At 55.5% G+C, this 20,716-nt stretch overlaps 2 protein-coding genes across 27 annotated transcripts in view; both read left to right on the top strand.

Annotated features, from left to right (window-relative positions):
• Positions 1-4,611, top strand: part of NR1H3 (nuclear receptor subfamily 1, group H, member 3) — a 7,707-nt gene extending 3,096 nt beyond the window's left edge. For all 4 annotated transcript variants that reach the window (XM_012725431.1, XM_012725428.1, XM_012725430.1 and 1 more), the window contains exons 5-10: positions 143-351; positions 453-632; positions 810-909; positions 3,544-3,657; positions 3,858-3,952; positions 4,141-4,611. In XM_012725431.1, the coding sequence (XP_012580885.1) occupies positions 143-351; positions 453-632; positions 810-909; positions 3,544-3,657; positions 3,858-3,952; positions 4,141-4,287 (845 nt within the window). In that variant the 3' untranslated portion in view covers positions 4,288-4,611. The remainder of the gene's footprint in view (positions 1-142; positions 352-452; positions 633-809; positions 910-3,543; positions 3,658-3,857; positions 3,953-4,140) is intronic.
• Positions 4,612-5,247: 636 nt separating this feature from the next.
• MADD (MAP-kinase activating death domain) overlaps positions 5,248-20,716 on the top strand; it is a 38,200-nt gene continuing 22,731 nt past the window's right edge. For 8 of the 23 annotated variants that reach the window (XM_012725342.1, XM_012725334.1, XM_012725333.1 and 5 more), the window contains exons 1-19: positions 5,576-5,831; positions 8,892-9,034; positions 9,580-10,167; positions 10,557-10,860; positions 11,346-11,477; positions 11,895-12,008; positions 12,961-13,041; positions 13,929-14,107; positions 14,452-14,687; positions 14,883-15,039; positions 15,256-15,359; positions 15,454-15,644; positions 16,016-16,260; positions 16,508-16,647; positions 17,384-17,485; positions 19,131-19,190; positions 19,538-19,640; positions 19,976-20,162; positions 20,254-20,404. In XM_012725342.1, coding sequence (XP_012580796.1) covers positions 8,973-9,034; positions 9,580-10,167; positions 10,557-10,860; positions 11,346-11,477; positions 11,895-12,008; positions 12,961-13,041; positions 13,929-14,107; positions 14,452-14,687; positions 14,883-15,039; positions 15,256-15,359; positions 15,454-15,644; positions 16,016-16,260; positions 16,508-16,647; positions 17,384-17,485; positions 19,131-19,190; positions 19,538-19,640; positions 19,976-20,162; positions 20,254-20,404 — 3,136 coding nt within the window. In that variant the 5' untranslated portion in view covers positions 5,576-5,831; positions 8,892-8,972. Of the gene's footprint in view, positions 5,268-5,338; positions 5,405-5,575; positions 5,832-8,891; positions 9,035-9,579; positions 10,168-10,556; positions 10,861-11,345; positions 11,478-11,894; positions 12,009-12,960; positions 13,042-13,928; positions 14,108-14,451; positions 14,688-14,882; positions 15,040-15,255; positions 15,360-15,453; positions 15,645-16,015; positions 16,261-16,507; positions 16,648-17,383; positions 17,486-19,130; positions 19,191-19,537; positions 19,641-19,975; positions 20,163-20,253; positions 20,405-20,716 lie in introns of those variants that run through there. The other 15 variants (XM_012725347.1, XM_012725341.1, XM_012725346.1 and 12 more) reach the window with 5 other exon arrangements.

Below are 20,716 nucleotides of genomic sequence, written 5' to 3'. Positions count from 1 at the left end.
GTGCAGGTAGGAGGGTCACCAGCAACCCTCCTGCCTAGGCAGGGGCTCCCTTCCAGGCCTTTACCCAAGCTCTCTGCTCTTCCTGAGTCCTTGCTTCCCTGGCCCCCTCCTCTCCCCTCCTCACACCTGACCCTGCCCGCAGGTGTCTTGTCAGAAGAACAGATCCGCCTGAAGAAACTGAGAAGGCAGGAGGAGGAACAGGCTCAGGCCACAGCTGTGCCCTCAAGGGCCTCCTCACCTCCCCAAGTCCTGCCCCAGCTCAGCCAGGAGCAACTGGGCATGATTGAGAAGCTGGTGGCCGCCCAGCAACAGTGCAACAGACGCTCCTTTTCGGACCGGCTTCGAGTCACGGTAAGGAGGGCCCAGAGAGCTGGCTGTGCCCAGGGCAGCGGGCGGCTTCCCGACAGCCTACTCAGAATCATTTGTTTTCCCCTCCCGCCCCGTCTGGGTAGCCTTGGCCCATGGCACCGGATCCCCAGAGTCGGGAGGCCCGGCAGCAGCGCTTTGCCCACTTCACCGAGCTGGCCATCGTCTCTGTGCAGGAGATTGTCGATTTTGCCAAACAGCTGCCGGGCTTCCTGCAGCTCAGCCGGGAGGACCAGATCGCCCTGCTGAAGACCTCTGCGATTGAGGTGGCTGGCAAGGGAGGAGGAGTGAAGGGAAAGCCAGGGTGGGACGGTCTGTGGGGTGGCCCCGGCCGGCGACAGGGAGCCAGGTCCACCAAGAAATAGGGATGAGGGCCTTGACCTTTCCTCCGAGGAGGCCGGGCCAGGGCCAGTCCCTGTTCGAGGTCTGCTACTTGTGTGCAGGTGATGCTTCTGGAAACGTCTCGGCGGTACAACCCTGGGAGTGAGAGTATCACCTTCCTCAAGGACTTCAGTTATAACCGGGAGGACTTTGCCAAAGCAGGTGAGAAGGAAAAATCGCTAAGGGACCTTTGTATCACAGACCTCAGTGAGCACAACGCCTTAGGCCCAGGTTGAGGGGCTGTCAAGGGAAGATACCACTTGTTTGGCTAGGAAAAAAGTTGAACTGCTGATGGTTCTCGCTCAGCTGCCCCCCAATATCGCCCAGTTCTCTGTTGCATTAGGCCCATGGTTTTCAAACAGTGTTCCACGGAAGCAGGTGCCACTGTCACCTTAGAGTAGAAATGGAGACACAGGAATGTGCTTACTTCACTCTTATTTTAGCCACATCAGAAGCTACATTTGCAATGTTTTCATTGAAGAAAAGATTTTATAGCTAGGGGAAGAAGTCTGACAACCACAAGCGTTTTGGTTGTCAGTGGGCAGAGCTCTCTTCCTCAGATGCATTTTTTTTTTTTAAGATTTAGTTATTTGTGCTTACAGAACTGGGGTACAGGCCAGAGGTGTGATGGGTGAGAAGATTCACCAGAGATAGAGTAGGGAACAGAACTGTACTGGAATATACTGCTGAGGGGAGCTGAGGGCGGGCCAGGAGAGGTCTGCCACGCCATGGGGGTCAGCTCCCTGGCGGGGCATCGAACTTGTGCTGTGGTGCTTCGGAGAGCTTCATAATGTGGTGTTTTAACCCGCTGTGCCACCAAGGAGGGCCCCCTCTGATGCCTTCTTTAAGTCATGGGACTGATTTCTCCTCCTCTCTTCCTGACGAGCCAGGGCATCAGAGCTGAAGCCTGGCCACCACACCCATCTGGATGGGCAAGTTCAGCATAGGCATCAAGGTTTTGAACCCCAGCCTGTAGCTGGGGTGTTCTCTCCAGCTACACAGCACTGCCCTCTGATGCTGTGGTCTAAGCAGCCCTGGTTTGCTTACATCTGGCTGCTGGTACTGTTTGTGTTTGGGCAGTGGGGTTTGGAGTGAAAAGAACTTTGGACCCCCAAGAACTCAGACTCCACAGGAGAGTGAGTAGCTTAGCCCCAATGAGTGGCGTCTGTAAACTGTTGATGCCATGATGCCATTCTCGGGGGCCTGGTTTCCAGGTCAGAGTTCACCAAAGCTTCTCTTGGTTGTGGAGACTCAGAACAGCTCATATGCTCCTTGGTGACCCAACAGAAGGCCCTCAGTGAGCTTCCTAAGGAGGTTCTCAAACGCTTTTTTTTTTAGATGGCTGAACACGCCAGGCTCATGTGTGCCAGGAATGTAGGGTGCATAGTCACCTGCTGGTGGCGACTGGGTGACTGTTTTCATCGCAAAGGCCACCCCTGCACCCTTTCTCACCATAACAACTTTCTCCCAAAGGGGCACTATCCCCGGCCTTGACCGTGGCCTTCCTGACATGGGCTTTGTCTCTGAAGCCTTCCTAGTTCTCATGCCCGTATTGCCTCAGACCTACAGACTCCTGCTTTCCAAATCTGCACCTATTTATAGCTTCATATTATATACAGTTTTGATGTCACCACATTCACTGTTCATTTTTCATTTCATCACTGAGATTTTGGGTTAAGGGAACAGGGCTCGCTTTTGTCAGGTCTCCCGCACCCTCTCTGTCCACCACCACCACATGCTGCCCTGGGCGGTGGCTTGTGAGGACTGATCTGATGCACAGAAGACTTCCTCTGGCAGGCAGGCTGACATCCCGACTTCAGAAGCACCCCGCTTCTCCACAGCAAGGGGTGTGGGGCACAATTCAAGGCCTAAAACCTACCAAGAAATGCCTGATAAGATGGGGCTTGTCTGTTAAGTGGATTAACACATGCTTGATGAACAGGGTGAAAGTACAGGAAGTGACTAATCAAGATGCTTGAATGGGAAAGCTAGCAGAGAGCTGCTAAAAGAAATGGGGAAAAGACCGGAGGACGCTGGGGCAGGGGAGGCCATAACAGTGAGTGGGAGACGTTGTTACTTACATGCTGTGCCTTTAGTTCGAACTTTAGCTTAGGCTTCCTGAACTTTAGTCTCCTCAGCACCTGTTGTTTTATTATTATTTTTTAATTTACTTAACAAACAAAAGTAGTTATCACACATGCAACACATTATCCTAAGACTCCTTTATGAAGTAGAGACTATTACTGTCTCCACTTTACAGATAGGAAAACCAAGGCCCAGAGAGCTTAAGTCACCTACCCAAGGTCACCCAGACTAAAAATGGGGAGGCCAAGTTTCAAGCCCACACAGTCTAAGAGAAGAGCCTCCATCCTCAGCCACCTTGCTAGGTCCCCACTGCCATGTGAAACTTGAAATGGATGTTTAGTTGCCAGTGAAAGCCTTCTTCTTCTTCTTCTTTTGAAAGCTGCCTTAAACAGTAACGAGTGGCTTCTCTTTCTAGCAAGCTGGGGCTCTCAAGAATTCTAAGAATAACATAATTACTATATCCTTTGATTCAACATCTACTAAGTACTGGAAACACTAAGTGTTCTGCATGCTTTATCCTATAACCATCACAGTGGCCTCCCGAGTTCAGATATGATTCCATCTCATAACAGGATAGGGTAAGGAACTCGCCCAAACTCAGCAGAACCCTGGGGGCTTCTCTTGGAGTTCCTAGTACCCTCATTCGACAAGTTAGAGAAGGAAGTTCCACTGCCGGTACCCCACGACCCAGCCTCCGGTCTTCTGCCCCAGGGCTGCAGGTGGAGTTCATCAACCCCATCTTCGAGTTCTCCAGAGCCATGAATGAGCTGCAGCTCAATGATGCCGAGTTTGCTTTGCTCATCGCCATCAGCATCTTCTCTGCAGGTGCGGAGGAGGGGCAAGAGGAAAATGAGCGAGGGGTCTCTCTGCACCAAGGAAGCCCTGTCCGGCAGGCATGTGGGGGTGGAGGTCCTGGCAGTGTTATTTGGGAGAGGCTGGGTGGGGCATGTTCCTATTTTGGTTGTGATTTGGGGGAAGTAAGACCCTGGCCAGACCTGCTCCTCAACTCTGTTGGTGACCTATAGACCGGCCCAACGTGCAGGACCAGCTCCAGGTGGAGAGGCTGCAACACACATATGTGGAGGCCCTGCATGCCTACGTCTCCATCCACCACCCCCATGTGAGTCTCCCTATGGTGCCCTTCCCGCCTCTTCACAGGCCCATTCCCCGACAAGCCACCTTTCCCTTCAAGGACCCCTCTCCGCCTACATGGTGCGGGCCTTCTGTACCTCTCCCTCAGGGCTCCTACCCGGTGGGTTCCTTCCCCAGGAGAGACAAAGGCTGTACTTTCCCCTCTCCTTTCCCAAGGACCGACTGATGTTCCCACGAATGCTGATGAAACTGGTGAGCCTCCGGACACTGAGCAGCGTCCACTCAGAGCAAGTGTTCGCTCTGCGCCTGCAGGACAAGAAACTTCCCCCGCTGCTCTCTGAGATCTGGGATGTGCATGAATGACTGTTCTCGCCCCACCATCAGTTGTTGTCTGGGCTGGAGGGGTGAGGCCCGGTGGCTGCCCCCCCCCAGAGGTGGAGCAGACTGAGAAGGGCAAACATTTCCCCGAGCTGGGCAAAGGAGAGCCTCGAGTGACATTAAAGAAGAGTCAAAACCTTGGGAGTGCGGGTCCTGGTAAAACGGTGCTCCGTTTGAAGACTGTACTGGCCCAAGCAAAAGGACGAACCCAGGGGCCACTTTGCACAAGATTCTCCCGGGCCCTGCCCATCCTGCCTCCACCACTTCCTGTTTTCCCCTGTAGGGCCCGGGAGAGAATTTCTCCACTGTAGCTCTGTGGCTTGACCATAAATGCCTCGAGGCTGCTTCACTGATAGGTCTGGCACTGTTTGCACAGGAAGATCAAAATGAATATAGAATGAGAGAAACCAATTTCTGGATTGGGGGCGGGGGTGCAACCGAGGCGGCCGCGGCATCCTCAAGGCTCCTCCTCCACGCCGGGAGGAGGGAGTCACTAATGACAGCTTTGGCACCTGTGAGAAGGGATTCCCTTTTACCAACCGGGAGCGTTGATGCAATGCGAGGCATGGGTGCCCCCTTATTTATCCGGGTAGCATCGCGTGGCCTGCCGTGCGCGCGCGCGCGTGTGTGTGTGTGTGTGTGTGTGTGTGTGTGTGTGTGCGCGCGCGCGCGCTACGGAAGATTCAGCCAAGCACCTGTGCTCGTGCGTGCGCGAACGCGCGCGGGCCTTCGTTTTCCCGTTGGCACCTGAAAGAGAGGGGACAACAGTCCCTCTTCTTGGTCCCCCGACCCTGTGGGGCAGGAGGGACAGACAGCCTGCCGAGGGCAGGAGCCGGCTGCCCCTCTCGCGTCGGGCGGGGAGCCGACTCCACTTCCCAGGGGGCCCCGCGGCGCGGCTCACGCCCCTTCCCCGCCGCCGCCCTTAGAGGTGCGGCCGCGGCCGCCCCCCCCGCCGCCCTGCAGTGGTAGGTTCCGCCGCCCGCGCCGCCGGCTGCCAGCCCGGGCGGCCGGGCCCTTCCAAGCCGCGTCGGGGGAGGGGGGTCGGGTGTCGGGGGACGGCCGAAGGAGCCAGGGGCAGTTCGTCTGGAGCCGTCGCTCGCAGGTGAAGCGGCCCGCGGCCGAAAGGGGCTGAGCTGCGGTGCGGGCCAGAAGCTGCGGGCGCGCGCTACGCGGGAGGCGCTCCTGTGGGTCCTCCCCTTGGCACGCGGCGGCGCTGGGCTGGCCCCGCGCGCCTCTCGCCTTCCCACTCCCACACGCCTAGGTGTGTGCGTAGCCGCCTCGCTCCCGAGCTCGCCTCCACCCTTCGGGGCCCGGCGCGGTGTGGCCCGGTCCCCTCGGGGGTGAATGCTACGGCCCCCGGCCCCCCGTCTTGCTCCCTCGCGGGGCCGGAGTGGTACGCGCCCCCCGGGCTGGACGCGGAACTGACGCGCCCCTGACGGCCCCGCGCCGGGAGCCACTGACGCCCGGCTGCCGCTGCGGCTGCCGCGGGACGTCCTGCCGGGCCTGGCGGCTCCCCTGAGGCCCGAGAGGTAGGACGGCGGCGGCCTCGGGGCGCCCTGGGAGGGCGTGTGGACGGAGTTCCTACGGGGGCGCCGGGATTCCGGGAGCCGACGCGGCTCCAGGAAGGAGGGGCTTCTGCGGCGGCCCTAGACGAGTCTGCCGGGGCACGGGGTCTCCGGGGAGGGGACGGGAGAGAAGAGGCGAGGCTATAGGCAGGGGTGCACCGGGCTGTCCACACACCCTCCCAGGGGTGCGGGCAGCGGGCCCCGATTGCCGCGGGGCAGGCGGGCGGCGCTGGTTCCGGGGCGGCGGCGGCGAAGTGTCCAGCAGGTGAGGGGGCGGGCAGAGCTGTCCAGCCGCGGGGGCCGAGCCGGGAGACGCACCTGGCGCGCACCTGGCGTGCGCGGCGCAGGCCTTATTTTTGGCTAGGGTTTGGAAAACCACGTTTGGGTCTTTGCGATTTTTTTGGTTTGTTTTTAAACGCTGGTGCCTCAAAATTGGCCTGCTGGAGCGGGGAGACACCGTTTCATCTGCCCTGCAACTGCTTCCCTGTCATCGTCGCGCATCTCTAAAGCCTTCCTCCCCTTCCTGCCCTTCCCTGCTCCCTACGCCTGCCTCCTGCCTGCCTATTTGCTCTCTTTCTCCCCGGTGCTGGACCTGTCTGTGCTGATGCGCTTGCAAGGTCACTGCCTGGGGAGAGGGAGGAAGGCAGGAGAGCTCCTGTTGTGCTCACGTCAGCAAAGATGCCCTATCTTGCTCTGGTTCCTGTGGTTGTACGACATCCTGTCCCAGACGACGGATTAATCCAGAGGGTTATTTGGTGTGGTCTGAAAAGATCAAGATAAAAATCTGTGAATTTTAAATGTGCAGCCAGTGCAGTAGACGGTGGTGTAAGAGCTAATGGAGCTCAGAACCGGCAACTCGCTGTTAGTAAACATGGTTACAGCCAGAGACTGTGGGTGTAAAGACAGTATGTGTTACAGCTGTTGCTGGCGGACTTAGCGTCTTTGTGGAGAGGGGTACGGGGAGAGGTGGGAAGTAAAACCCTGTTTATCTTTGCAGTCTAACAACCGAACAGGGCTGTGGATCAGAAATGAATAGTGGCTAAAAATCTATCACTAATAGGTAAAATATTCACTAGATCTTAAAGCATTTATGGATCTGCAGGGCGATGGGCACTGTGGAACCTGATAATGTTGAGTCTGAGCAAATTATTCTCAGCAGAGAGGGGCTGAGATCCCACCAAGAGTAGAAATCTGACGCCTACTATATTAGTACAAGATGCTTCAGGTGTGAACTTTGAGACATTGGCAGAAAAGCGCTCCTGGTTTTCAATGTGAACATATATCTCAAGGTTTAGCCTTGAGCTGGACTCTGTAAATACTGTGCTCTCTTAGACACTTGGCTCCTGGCCTCAGGCATTTTCCACATAATTCTTTTATGGAATCAATTATACTTTACCCAGCTCCCATTGCATTTCTCTATTTCCCTTCTCATTCTGCTTGGGAGGAGCTGAGCTCAGCTCTGTGGTGGCGCTCCACCTTCTGCCTTATGCCCAGGACTCTGGAGCAGTGAAAGAACGAAAGGTTTTTTTTGGGGTGGTCGTGATGTCTACTTGCTTGGCATGCTTGCACACTTGGTTTTGTCTTCATTTAGTTTCAGTGCAAACTAAAGACAGATGTGAGAGAAGATAACCTAGTAACCAGCAGATGCCGGAGTGGGAGACTCAAGGAGAGTGAATTGTTTGGGGGCCCTGGCCAACTCCAGAGTAGCAGCTGCTAGCACTGTGCGGTCACCGAGCAGGGGAGGGGCTGTGGCTCAGCTATAAATAGTGCTGGGAGCCAGAGTCGCTATGGAGACAAAATTGAATCCTATTACCTGCAGGTCCTCTATTGGGAGCAAGAGAAAGGAGGGAACAATATTTGGAGGTTTTCTGCAGTATTACAAATAGGTCTGTTTTTATTACTAAGTAGGGGAGAATAAAAAGATGGGACTTCTATTCATCGTCTAAATCAAATAGTGCCTTACGTGTACAGAGAGCAAGCAGTGTACGGGAGTGCGCTGAGCAGCGCAGAGGGAGTGACGTGAGTGAGGGTCTCGTGTCATGGGGCTCTCTCATTTACACGGTCTTAGTGTGGCCTCATGGGGAGCACAGGGATGGAACCCTGGAAGCACTGAAAATAGTCTTGTAGGGGAGTGAAACATTTTGTTCAGAAAAGCCTAAGGAAAATGCAAAAGGAAATAAGTTATTATTGAGACCATGTACGTGCTTCCTAATTCTTGGACTATGGTTTAGAAATCCCTCTGAACACCTCTTCCTGTCCTTACAGAAACCTGGTATTTATCTAACTCCTAACCTTTGTAAGACATAGAAGGACCTGGTCTCTTTTGTATGTATTGTAGTAACAACTCTAGTCCTGGGACCAGAATAAAGAAAGGGCATGATTCAGCACCAAGGGCAGAGCTCATGGCAGTGGCCACCAGGCCCCTTTCTCCTTTGAAGAGTGGAGAACAATAGTTTAGGAGAAGCAGTTGGGGTTCAGACACTCTTCATTTGAGATCGCATGAGGTAGAGGAGCCAGCTGCTCTTATTGTCTGAGTGCAATTAACTATACCGTCTATACTGTAGCTTCCCATCAAACTGAATGCACAGAATGTTGGAACAGAGAGTAATTAGGTCTCCAGCTAGAGCTAGGAGTGCAGATTAGCGCTGATTAGAGTCTGGTTTGATCCTGATCCACCCTGGAGCAGTCCTGAGAGTGACTTAATTTTTGTTATCATAATAACTGACTCCAGATTGGACTCACTGAATCTATTTTTCAGAAACAGAGCCCCAGGGGCAAGACTGGAAATGAGCTGGTCTATAGGGGAGGGGAGCCATTATTTATCTTACTTGGTGACATTTGGCTTTGTGAACTCATAAACCTAGTTTGAACTCTGGGCTAAAAAATGTGCCAGGTGCTCCCATCTTTAGCTCTAAGTGAAAGACCTGACTTATGCCCTTGGCTGGGATGAAGCTGAGAAGAGTCCCTTGAGGCACAACAATGGATCTTATCAGTACTTTTTCCCCATTAAACTTGGATTTTCAGATATCACAATTCCTCCTGGGAACACTGACACCTTGCTCTGGACCTTGAAGCTTCTCTGAGATGAACTGATGAATTGGAACCATGGTGCAGAAGAAGAAATTCTGTCCTCGGTTACTTGACTACCTAGTGATCGTAGGGGCCAGGTAATCAAGCAGAGACTGGCTTCTGTCTTGTCCTGTGGGATAATCACAAAATCCATCCTTGCCCCATTTCCATGTTGCTTTAAATGGCTCATGTTCTCCCTGTTATTTTACCCTGATGGGAATATCAGTGCCAGTCAGATGGGTGGAGGTACTGGCCTGGAGGCCAGAGCACCTCTGTGACATTGGGCAAATACTTGCTGTATGCTCAGTTTCCTTATTCTGTAGAAGTGGAAAAGCACACTGTGTGACTTCTCTCCTACATAGGCTGTTTTGGTCATTCTTGGCTACACCTTGAAAGGTGCTAATCACCTGAAGGCATTGGAGATGATTTTATTGGTACAGTTCTGGAATGTCAGGCCAGGCGGCTGTCTATGTGAAGGTGCAGACCTCACTTAGCCTCCCAGCTGACCCGCCTCTGTGTTTGTAAAGGCCCCGCAGTTAGGTTGCTTTGTCCACACACAGCAGCATGGAGCCTGCCTGGAAGGTTGAAATGTAAACGAGCGTCCGTCGCTTTAGGCCACTGAGTTTGTCTTTATGTTCTTCAGACACCCGAGCAGCGATAGCGTGGCCCAGACGCCCGAGCTCCTGCGGCGGTACCCCCTCGAGGATCACCCTGAGTTCCCCCTGCCCCCCGACGTAGTGTTCTTCTGCCAGCCCGAGGGCTGCCTGAGTGTGCGGCAGCGGCGCACGAGCCTGCGGGACGACACCTCGTTCGTCTTCACCCTCACTGACAAGGACTCCGGGGTCACGCGTTATGGCATCTGTGTTAACTTCTACCGCTCCTTCCAGAAACGAATGCCGAAGGAGAAGGGGGGCGGGGGGAACGGGCCCCGAGGGAAGGAAGCCCCGCGTGCCACCACCTGTGCCTCGGAAGAGAGCTCGGAGAGCGGCTCATCCCTGCAGCCTCCCAGCACCGACTCCACCCCTGACGTGAACCAGTCTCCTCGGGGCAAGCGCCGGGCCAAGGTGGGGAGCCGGTCCCGCAACAGTACCCTGACGTCCCTGTGCGTGCTCAGCCACTACCCCTTCTTCTCCACCTTCCGAGAGTGCCTGTACACCCTGAAGCGCCTGGTGGACTGCTGCAGTGAGCGACTGCTGGGCAAGAAGCTGAGCATCCCTCGAGGCATTCAGAGGTATGGCTGGTTCTCAGAGGCACGGGTGGCATTTAGGGGCCAGGTGCAACGGGGCTGCGGCAGAGGCCAGGTCGCCTAAAGCCCGAGGCCTCCAGCCCGCCCGAAACACACCATCCTCGTGAAGCACAAGGCTGCTTCAGAGCTGGGCTGCCGTCGTCGTCGTGTTCAGAGTAACGCCGAGGAGTTGATGCTTCGTGGCGGGCAGGACGCTCAGTCCTGCCATCTGTACATTTGTACGTGTGTTCCCACCCGGGCGTACCCTCTGGTCCTGGCTGAGCGAGAGAGTGAACGTTTCCAGCTGGCCTCGCTGCACCCGCAGCGTGACATCGGGGTACAGCCAGAGACCAGCCCCTGCTCCTCACGCGTCTGTCTCTGTGTCTGTGCCTCAGGGACACCATGTGGCGCATCTTCACTGGGTCGCTGCTGGTGGAGGAGAAGTCGAGCGCCCTCCTGCACGACCTTCGCGAGATCGAGGCATGGATCTATCGGCTGCTGCGTTCCCCGGTGCCCGTCTCTGGGCAGAAGCGAGTAGACATTGAGGTCCTCCCCCAGGAAGTCCAGCAGGCCCTGACCTTTGCCCTTCCAGACCCCTCTCGATTCACCCTAGTGGACTTCCCCCTGCACCTTCCCTTGGAACTTCTGGGTGTGGACGCCTGCCTTCAGGTGCTCACCTGCATCCTGTTAGAGCACAAGGTGAGAGGGCCGGTTTCCCAGTCCTTACTTGGCAAGGGCTCGAGTGGGAGCTTTTCTAGGGCAGGGACTGTGCCTTCTTCATGTTTTTCTCTGGGAAGTAACTCAGTGCCAGGCTAGAGCAGCTGCTCAGTCAGCGTGGCTTGAGTCAAGGTGCTGGTCTCGTGGAGATGCATCCAAGGGGCTTGCCGCTCCGCTGATTCTCCGGCACGCGAGTGGTCTTATTTTCTGGAAATACAGTAGCTCTTATCCAGGGAGCGGTTATTCCTGGGATGGAGGGCACAGCTCTAGGACAGCAGGGGAGTGGCTCCAGGGAGCGTTACTGCTCCCTGGGGTAGGGGCCTGGCAGGCGGGGTGAGGCGTGGGCAGTGGTAATTGTGGCAACTTGTCGGCATGTCGGTGTGGTGAAACAGATTAGGTGGTCATGTTGGAAGGTGACTTCTCATGAACTTCCCTTATTGAACGGTCCCGGGGGTGACCCGTGGCAGGTGGTGCTGCAGTCGCGAGACTACAACGCGCTCTCCATGTCTGTGATGGCGTTTGTGGCCATGATCTACCCGCTGGAGTACATGTTTCCTGTTATCCCACTGCTGCCCACCTGCATGGCATCAGCAGAGCAGGTGAGTCTCAAGGTGCCTTCTGCTTTGTCACAGCTGTCTCCCAAGCCTGTCCAGCTCTGAGGGAGAAGGCTCACTGCCCAAAGAGTTACAAACCATGCAAACGCTCCTGCATCCCATATCCTGACTCATTTGTCTGAAAAATACGACCTTGAATGAACTGATCTGGTGGCAAAAGCTTTGCTGTTTATGGTCTTTATTTATCATAGTTAATGATTATCATCTACTGACTATTCCATGACAGGCATTACACGGTAGATAGGAAATGTACTGTTGCCTTTGTAAAATCTGAAAAATTCGGAATTTTGAAAAACAACCCCCCTTTTGCAAGGGGGAGTGGAACTGCGTTCTATCTCACCTGGCAATAGGTAAGCCCAGGAGGCTTTGGCTTTGGTCTTAACCTCTTTTTCCTTTCCTTAGTTGCTGTTGGCTCCAACTCCATATATCATTGGGGTCCCTGCCAGCTTCTTTCTCTACAAACTGGACTTCAAAATGCCTGATGACGTGTGGCTAGTGGATCTGGACAGCAACAGGGTGAGTCTCTTGACTGAGGCATTACAGAGTCCAGACTAGGATCGTGTTTTGTCTTTCCGGGTTACTCCCCAGAAGATCCTAAGTTGGTAGGCGATTTCTGTTGTGAGACTCATTGACACTTTCTTTTAAAATGTGCCATTTATTTTATTGATTTAACAGGCCCTGGGTTAAAGGCAAAGAATTACTGGGTTAAGTTTTGCCAGAATGAAGTGCTCCTCCCACATCTTCCAAGAACAGAGCAGTGTGGTTGTGGGGCCCTTACTAGAGTCATGGGTCAGCGGATAGTTTTTCTGGGGTGATTTCTAGTAAGAAGCTATCTGTCATTGTAGACTGTAGAAAAACTTACTTTGACATCCTGCAATGTGAGTACACAAACCTCAGTAGGAAGCCCCTCTGTGTGTTACTGCGTGGCATTAGAAAGTACAAATAAGCATGAGAAAGAAGTCTAGGTACATGTAAGGATTATTAGTGGTCTCCCTGGTGGCCTAGCACTTAAGTCTCAGCACTGTCACGGCTATGGCCTGAGTTCAGTCCCCAGCCAGGGAGCTGACCCATAGGGCACAGCAGACCTCTCCTGTCTCGCCTGCTGCTCCCCTGAGGAGTGTATTTCACTCTGGTGGAAATCTGCCTGCTGTGCTGCACACTCTGTCTCTGGTGGCTCCTCTTACTCCCCTACCTCTGGCCTACACTTCAGTTCTCTACGCAAAAACCAAACAAACAAAAAGTAAGAAAAAAAGAATTACTAAAAGGTAACTCTAAAGAAGAAAACCATGTTACCCGTTACATCCACTAACATTTGCGTCTGTTTCCCAGGTGTGTCTGTGTATGTGTGTGAGAGACGTATGTGACAACATGGTGTCCACAGAGTCCGACGCATGCTGCTTCCCCTTTTGTATGAGAAACTCCTGGGCGTTCAATGCTAAGGCGCGCTTTTACCTTCTCTCCGACGCAGGTGATCGCCCCAACCAATGCAGACGTGCTCCCTGTCCTGCCGGAACCAGAGTCCTTAGAGCTGAAGAAGCATTTAAAGCAGGTGTGTGGGGAGTGAGAGAGCCGGGGCGTGGCGCGGGGCCGCAGTAGGCCGTCCTGAGGGCCAGCGCCACGCAGACGGCCAGGCGTGTTTTCTAGCCTTAGGTGGACACTCGGGGTGGCAGGGTGACGCTCGCCTGGGACTTGTCAGCTTCCTTCTGATTCACTGTGTGTCCCCGCCCCCGTCATGCTTAGCCCTTCGCTCTCTGTTTCTTGTCACAGCTGCCATCCTTTAGGGCCTGGGAGTGTTCGCTCAGCCTCGTAAAGAGGGAGTTTGGACGGTCTGGCTCCTTTCGTATTTCCTTCTTTAATTGATCTCTAGGTCCCTAAAGAATCCTTCCTCCAAAAACTCCTTTCTTTAAGTCGTCCTTTAAATGCACTTTTCATTCACTGGTTTTCTTCTTCTCCCTGCTGAACATCGTACCTAAAGGTACAACCAGACCAGACCCTGGTCCTTCGCCCTGCTGTGTGCGTTGTGTAGACCTGGTAGATGGCTGTGCAGTTCCTTTTAGGGATCCCTGCTCGCACTTGAAGGGTCTTCAGAAAGCTCTGCGTTGTCTGAGCTCCTTGGCATTCCCTCTAGAAGCTCTCTGTTTGCATTAAGTGGGTCATTCTGTATCATCCTCACTTGCGCACACTTCACTGCTGATGTAACACGATACCTCTTTACTGCAGTCTGGTGAGGACTGCGAGCCAGAAAGTTCTCTAGCTGTCTTTCCTTGTTTTATGACAAGTGAGATGGAGATGTGGCTGTGCAGAATGGTATTGAAATGTTTCTGGAAGCTGAGATCCTTGGGCTCACTGATCCTGTATTCCCCCCCTGGGGCCCCGGACCAGCAGCGTTAGCACTGCCAGGACACCTCCTATGTGGGCTTTCTTCTTGTCCCTCAGGCCCTTGCCAGCATGAGTCTGAACACCCAGCCCATCCTCAACCTGGAGAAGTTCCACGAGGGCCAAGAGATCCCCCTTCTCTTGGGCAGGCCTTCCAGTGACCTTCAGTCCACACCTTCCACCGAGTTCAACCCGCTCATCTATGGCAATGATGTAGACTCTGTGGATGTTGCAACCAGGTAGGTCCAGCGTACCCGACACCCACACGCCCTGGAGCCGCCTCTGCCCCTCAGGGACCTGGGGGCAGGCTGCCTACTGAGCCTGAGTGTCTTTGTATGTAAGACACGTTGGCTGCTTTATAGATCCAAATAAGGTGTTCGCCACCTTGGGAACAGCAGAGAAGACATAGCTCACATTCTCAGGCCTTGTAGGCCGTGGGCAAAGAAGGGATGGCTGGTCCTTTGCCTTCCCCAGTGCTGGGAGCCTGTAAATGATGTGGGACAGCCTGAGACCTTGGGTCGCAGGGATCCTTACTCTGCAGGGTGTGGGACCTGGATGACCTCACCACCCCCTTCTTCCCCAGAGTGGCCATGGTCCGTTTCTTCAACTCCCCCAACGTGCTGCAGGGCTTTCAGATGCACACGCGTACCCTGCGTCTCTTCCCTCGGCCAGTGGTAGCTTTCCAAGCCGGCTCCTTTCTAGCCTCACGTCCCCGGCAGACTCCGTTTGCTGAGAAACTGGCCAGGACGCAGGCCGTCGAGTATTTCGGAGAGTGGATCCTTAACCCCACCAACTACGCCTTTCAACGAATTCACAACAGTGAGTCAGCCCCCCGGCCCGGTCCTTTTCCTTCCGGCCTCTGCCTGTAGCTCTTGCCTCTGAGCTGTCCCTTTCTTATCTTTGACCTGCCTCTCTCTCTCCCGTTCTGCTCCAGAGGCTTTTTCCTCCCCTTCTTTTATGTTCTGCTTGCATTCCCTCCCGTTGTTAACGCCATTCCCTTTTTCTGCTGAGCAGACATGTTTGATCCGGCCCTGATCGGCGACAAGCCGAAGTGGTATGCTCACCAGCTGCAGCCCATCCGCTACCGCGTCTACGACAGCCATTCCCAGCTGGCCGAGGCGCTGAGCGTGCCCCCCGGGCGCGACTCCGACTCTGACCCTACGGACGACAGGTGAGCAGCCCGCGCAGAGCCCAGTGGGCGCCTCTCCGGGTGTGGCTCTCCGGGGCTCTACCCGGGCTGGTTGCTTTGTGCTCGCGTCCTTATTTCGACTCATCCCCCGCCCGTGGCTGTGCAGGCCCCTGGAGAGTCTCCCAGTGGTGATGCGTGATTCTTTTCCCTGCCGTGTCTTTCTGTTTCACACCTGTTTTTGTGCTCTTGGCTCCACAGTGGCAGCGATAGTCTGGAGTATGATGACTCAAGCTCTTCCTACTCTTCTCTGGGTGACTTTGTCAGTGAAATGATGAAATGCGACATCAGCGGCGATACTCCTAGTAGGTGTACGGGGGAGTTGGCAGCTCTGGGCCGGGGTGGGGGTGGGGGGTGGTTCCAGGACCGTGTGGTCTCTGGATCCTGGTTTTATGGCAGATGTGGATCCACTGACACACGCAGCGCTGGGAGATGCCAGTGAGGTGGAGATCGACGAGCTGCAGAGCCAGAAGGAAGCAGAGTTGCCTGGCCCCGACAATGAGAACGCTCAGGAAAACCGCCTGCTGCACTCTAGCCCCGGCACCACCGCCAGCAGCCACTCCAGCACCATCGTCTGTGGAGCCAGCTCCGTACGTGAGGATTTGTAGGGCTGAGGACGGTCACTTGGGGAGGGCCCAGCTCTGCGAGGAAAGCTCTGTTGAAGCTATCGATTTGCTATTTGCCCCATGACCTCCCCATTTTCCCTCCCTGAGTCCTAAAGCTCAGAGCCTGTGAGAGAGGATTTTGACACCAGAAGGAGATCCGTAGGCTTTGTCAGGGTTTAGCTAGGACCCCCCCCCCGACCTTGCATAATTGAGAGGCACAGAAAACAGGGGAGACACCCATCTCGCCCACACATTCCTGAGCTTCGCGATCTGACAGGCCTGGCCTTGCAGAAGTGAGACTGTGGCCCAGCACCGCTTGGCACTGGTGACCACCTTTTATTTCGTGTGGCCCTCAGGAACCTTCTGACTCAGCAGAGGTGGACGATAAAGCAGCAGCAGGCGGCTCCAAGCCCCCTCCCCCCATGCCTCCCAGCGCCGGCAAATCGAGCGTGGACAGGCGTCCCGGAGAGGGGTCAGTGCGCCGGCGAACCTATGACAGTCCCAACTGGGAGCCCCAGTGTGACTTTCCCCCTGAGGAAGATGATGATGAGCAGGGGGAAAGTTACACTCCCCGATTCAGCCAACATGTCAATGGCAATTGGTGAGAGCCTGGGGGTTCCTGCCCGGTGGGTGATGGACGGACCTCACTGCAGTGAGCCTGGCTGAGGGCAACCAGAAAGCCCAGAAGGCCAAATGCTCTCGTGGTCCTCACACCCCCAGAGGTGGTGCTTTCATCTCTGTGTTGAGGAGCCATGGGGAGGGGGTGGTGACCGCAGGGTAGCGGTCCCCACCTTCCCCAAGGGAAGGCGCCCCGGCCCGGGGCTCATAGGTACCCCTGTGCATTCCAGGGCTCAAAAGCTGCTGCGGCCCAACAGCTTGAAACTGGCCAGCGACTCAGACGCAGAGTCCGACTCCCGAGCGAGCTCTCCCACCTCCACCGTCTCCAACAACAGCACTGAGGGCTTCGGGGGCATCGTGTCTTTTGCCAGTAAGTGCTCCCTCATGCCTCTGTCCCAGCCTCTCTCGGGGGGCCCGGCCAGGCACATGCCACTCAGAACTTCCCTGGTAGGGCAGGGCTGGCGTTACCAAACCAGCTCTGGCATTATCAAGCCCATTTTGAGCTGGTTGGGTGATAGTGAATAGGAAATTTTCAGGTGAGGTGAAGGAAGGATCAGTAAAGGAACTGGCAGATTATACCTGGAGGCTTCTATTTTAGATAGATCATCAGTCAAGTTAAAAACAAGCATTATATTCAAAATCACCTACTTGTATGTGTATTTTGGGGAAACATTCTGATCAGATTCGATTTGGGTGAATCTTTTTATTGCCTGGGAAGGACTTTCCATGACGGTGTGGTGAAATCTGTGTGAAGATGGCTTTTATGTACAGAGATGACTTCCAGAAACCAGGGTGGTATCAGCAGTGGAAGGCAGACAAGGGCCCCGGGACCCACCCGGGGGTGCGAGGGTGGGGGAAGCGACGAGTGTGAGTTTTTCAGAGGCCTCAGAGGCCAGGCTGGGACAGAAGCTGGTAGCTGAGTGACTGCGAGACTTGGCGATCACCCACAGGAGGTCCTGGAGAACGTTATCCCGTTTGAGCTAGCCCTATAGCCTTGTTCTGAGAGCCACTCCTGCTGAGGTTGCCCGAGGCGCTGGGATAGGTGTGCAGGGAGGAGGCGGAGAGGACACCTGCCTCCCTAACCCTCGCCCCGCTCCTCTCGGTAGGCAGCCTGTATCGGAACCACGGTACCAGCTTCAGTCTCTCAAACCTCACACTGCCCACCAAAGGCGCCCGCGAGAAGACCACGCCCTTCCCCAGTCTGAAAGGTGACACTTGCCCCCATTTCACCACAGCAGGGTCCTCTGGGAGAAACAGGCCTGTGGGTGCTTGTCAGGAGCCCCGCCTGTGACGGCTCCTTTGACCTGGCTGTGCCCCTCACGTGGCTTCTTCTGGCTTTCACCGCCGCTCATCGCCTCTCGCTGGTTTTCACAAGGAAACTGTCTTTGTAGCTAAAGAGAAAAGCCCCATCACATCGTTTAGGAGAATGGCCACTGTGGGGTCGCTTCTTGGGGGAGCTCGTCAGAGGAAGCTAAGTAACCAGGGGTCATCCGCTGCTGCCAGCCACGTGCCAGCTCCTGCTGCTGGGGCTGGGGTGGCCTCGTCCCCAGGTGCTGACCAGCCAGGGCAGCGAGGCGGGCTTGTAGTCAAGCAGTCAAGCCTGCCCCTGTGACTTCAGTCAGCTGAGGTCCTGTGAGTAGGCCAGATAGTATAAGTTGGCTTCTAGGGCAGTCAGGACCTTACAGGTCGATTTACATTTGTAATCTCTGGCAGTTTGAGGGGCTCCTCTGAACATACTCTTTTTGTCAGTTTTCTTTGGATAGCATGCTGAAGTATGCAGTCATGGTAGGAAGCACAGTGAGAAGCAGTTCTGGTTTTTTTTTTTTTTTTTTTGCATGGAAGAATTGGGGTACAGCCAGAGGAGCAGGGCGTGAGAGGATTCACTGGAGACAGAGTGGGGAATAGAACAGGCAGTTCCACTACAGTCTACTACTGAGGGGAGCAGCAGGTGAGACAGGAGAGTTCTGCTATGCCCTGTGGGTCGTCAGCTCCCTGGCTGGGGATTGAGCTTAGGCCAGAACCATCACAGCACTGAGGCTTAACCTCTAGGCCACCAGGGGAGGCCCCATTCTGTGTACTTTTTTTTCTTTAAGATTTGTTTATTTATTTATTCATACAAACATGTCACACCCTGTGGCTCACCTCTGGAGCCTGGGATCAAACTCGCACTGCAGTGGCTGCAGCTTGCTTGCAGTGCTGCGCTTTAACCCGCTGCGCCACCAGGGAGGGCCCATTCCCTGTATTTTTTAATTGCCCTCTCTTCCCAGTGATTAAGCTGTCAGGAATCTAGGGAATGTTCCGTGGTGGGGATGGGAACAGAGCAGGTGGGTAGAAGGGCGCCCTGGCTCCCGGCGTGGGAGGCCACACGTGCACCAGGCTGGCGCCTGGCAGGAGACGTGCGCGTCGCCGGCACCCCAGGCGGGCGGTGCAGGGACCTGCTGCCACTCCCGCTGCATGCTGGTGCTTCACTTCATCTGCCGCACTTCACCCGCCACCCCCGCCCCTCCACGCCAGAAGGGTCTCTCCCCTCTGCATACCTGTAGACCCTCCGGACCCTGTGTTGGGTGTTCCGGGAGGCCAGGGGCCCCCTTTCCCGCATGCGCCTGTTGAGCACAGGAGGCCCCTGTATCACTTTCCCTGCCCTGACTGAGCGGCCACCATCTAGGATGATCTTCCCTAAAGCCTTGGCTGTCTCCTGGTCACTTGGCTTCCAGCTCCGAGGTGCCTGAGGACCAAGGTTATGGGCACTAAGCTTTGGGAGAATGCTCAGATCATCTGGCTTACAGCTCCATTGAGGGGTTCAGGGGTTACGGTATTGTGCTACACCTACTAATTGTGTATTTTGTGTCCCAGTATTTGGGCTAAATACTCTAATGGAGATTGTTACTGAAGCCGGCCCCGGGAGTGGTGAAGGTGGGTCTTGCCTGTGAGCCGTGCATGATCTTTTCTCCTAGCATCTTCTGTGCCCGCCTGAGGCCATCCTCCCCATGGAGCCAGCTGCATCCTTGAGTGACCGCCTCGCCCCACCCCCTGACGCCCGTGCTTGCCCTGGGCGTACTGCTGGTGCATGTGGAGTGGTCTGAGCCTCCATCCCCACTTCCTCCACATTGCCGTAGCTGGTTTCTACCTGTGTGTGAGGCCGTGGTGCCAGCCTTGCCCAGGCCTCTGGGGCCGGGGTGTGGAGCGTAGCTGCCCAGGGCTGTGCTGGCACGAGCTACCAACTAGAACCATGCTGTCTCGTTCCTCCTTCCCGGCCGTAGGAAACAGGAGGGCCCTGGTGGATCAGAAGTCTTCTGTCATCAAGCACAGCCCAACAGTGAAGAGAGAACCTCCATCACCCCAGGGCCGCTCCAGCAATTCCAGGTAATGCACGGGAGGGGGCTGTCTGAAAAGCTCCTGGAGAGAGGTCGTGGTTTCTGTACTGACTTCAGGGTGCTCATGAGCTGGAGAGAAGCTCTCAGGGAGGTAGACGCTTCCCATTCTGAATCAACCCCCAGGCCATGGTCATAGCTCCTGGTGTTGGGGTGAAACAACAGCAAAGGGTCCTTGGCAAACCCGGTGATCTGGGGGTGCAGTGTGCTTGAGCATTTGGAGACTGGGCTCGGTGTTTGGGCCCTGGTGGTGAACGCCTAGCCTTGGCGAAGGGGGCCGCTCTGGGAAGGAGTTGGTGCCCACAGGCGTGGTACGTGCACCCGCAGCGAGAACCAGCAGTTCCTGAAGGACGTGGTGCACAGCGTGCTGGATGGCCAGGGCGTCGGCTGGCTCAACATGAAGAAGGTGCGGCGGCTGCTGGAGAGCGAGCAGCTGCGCGTGTTCGTCCTGAGCAAGCTGAGCCGCTCCGTGCCGTCTGAGGACGACGCCCGGCAGGACGTCATCCCCGACGTGGTCAGTGCTGGGCGCTGGGCTTGGGTCTAGTGGGGAGAGGGAGGCGGACGCCGCGGGCAGCTCCGCTAACGCCGGCCCGGCTGTTGCGCAGGAGATCAGCCGGAAGGTGTACAAGGGGATGCTGGACCTGCTCAAGTGCACCGTGCTCAGCCTGGAGCAGTCCTACACCCACGCGGGCCTGGGGGGCATGGCCAGCATCTTCGGGCTTCTGGAGATCGCACAGACCCACTACTACAGCAAAGGTGGGGGCGCACTCTACAGTAAAGGTGGGGGCGCACTCTACAGTAAAGGTGGGGTGCACTCTACAGTAAAGATGGGGACCCACTACTACAGTAAAGGTGGGGGCACACTCTACAGTAAAGGTGGGGACCCACTCTACAGTAAAGGTGGGGGCACACTCTACAGTAAAGGTGGGGTGCACTCTACAGTAAAGGTGGGGGCGCACTCTACAGTAAAGGTGGGGACCCACTCTACAGTAAAGGTGGGGGCACACTCTACAGTAAAGGAGGGGACCCACTCTACAGTAAAGGTGGGGGCGCACTCTACAGTAAAGG

This window comes from Condylura cristata, unplaced genomic scaffold, assembly GCF_000260355.1.
Source record: "Condylura cristata isolate star-nosed mole 26May11 unplaced genomic scaffold, ConCri1.0 scaffold00015, whole genome shotgun sequence".
NCBI classification, from domain to species: domain Eukaryota; kingdom Metazoa; phylum Chordata; class Mammalia; order Eulipotyphla; family Talpidae; genus Condylura; species Condylura cristata.
The sequence above is the reverse complement of the archived record's forward strand: the minus strand, read 5'-3'. Positions and strand labels throughout refer to the sequence as shown.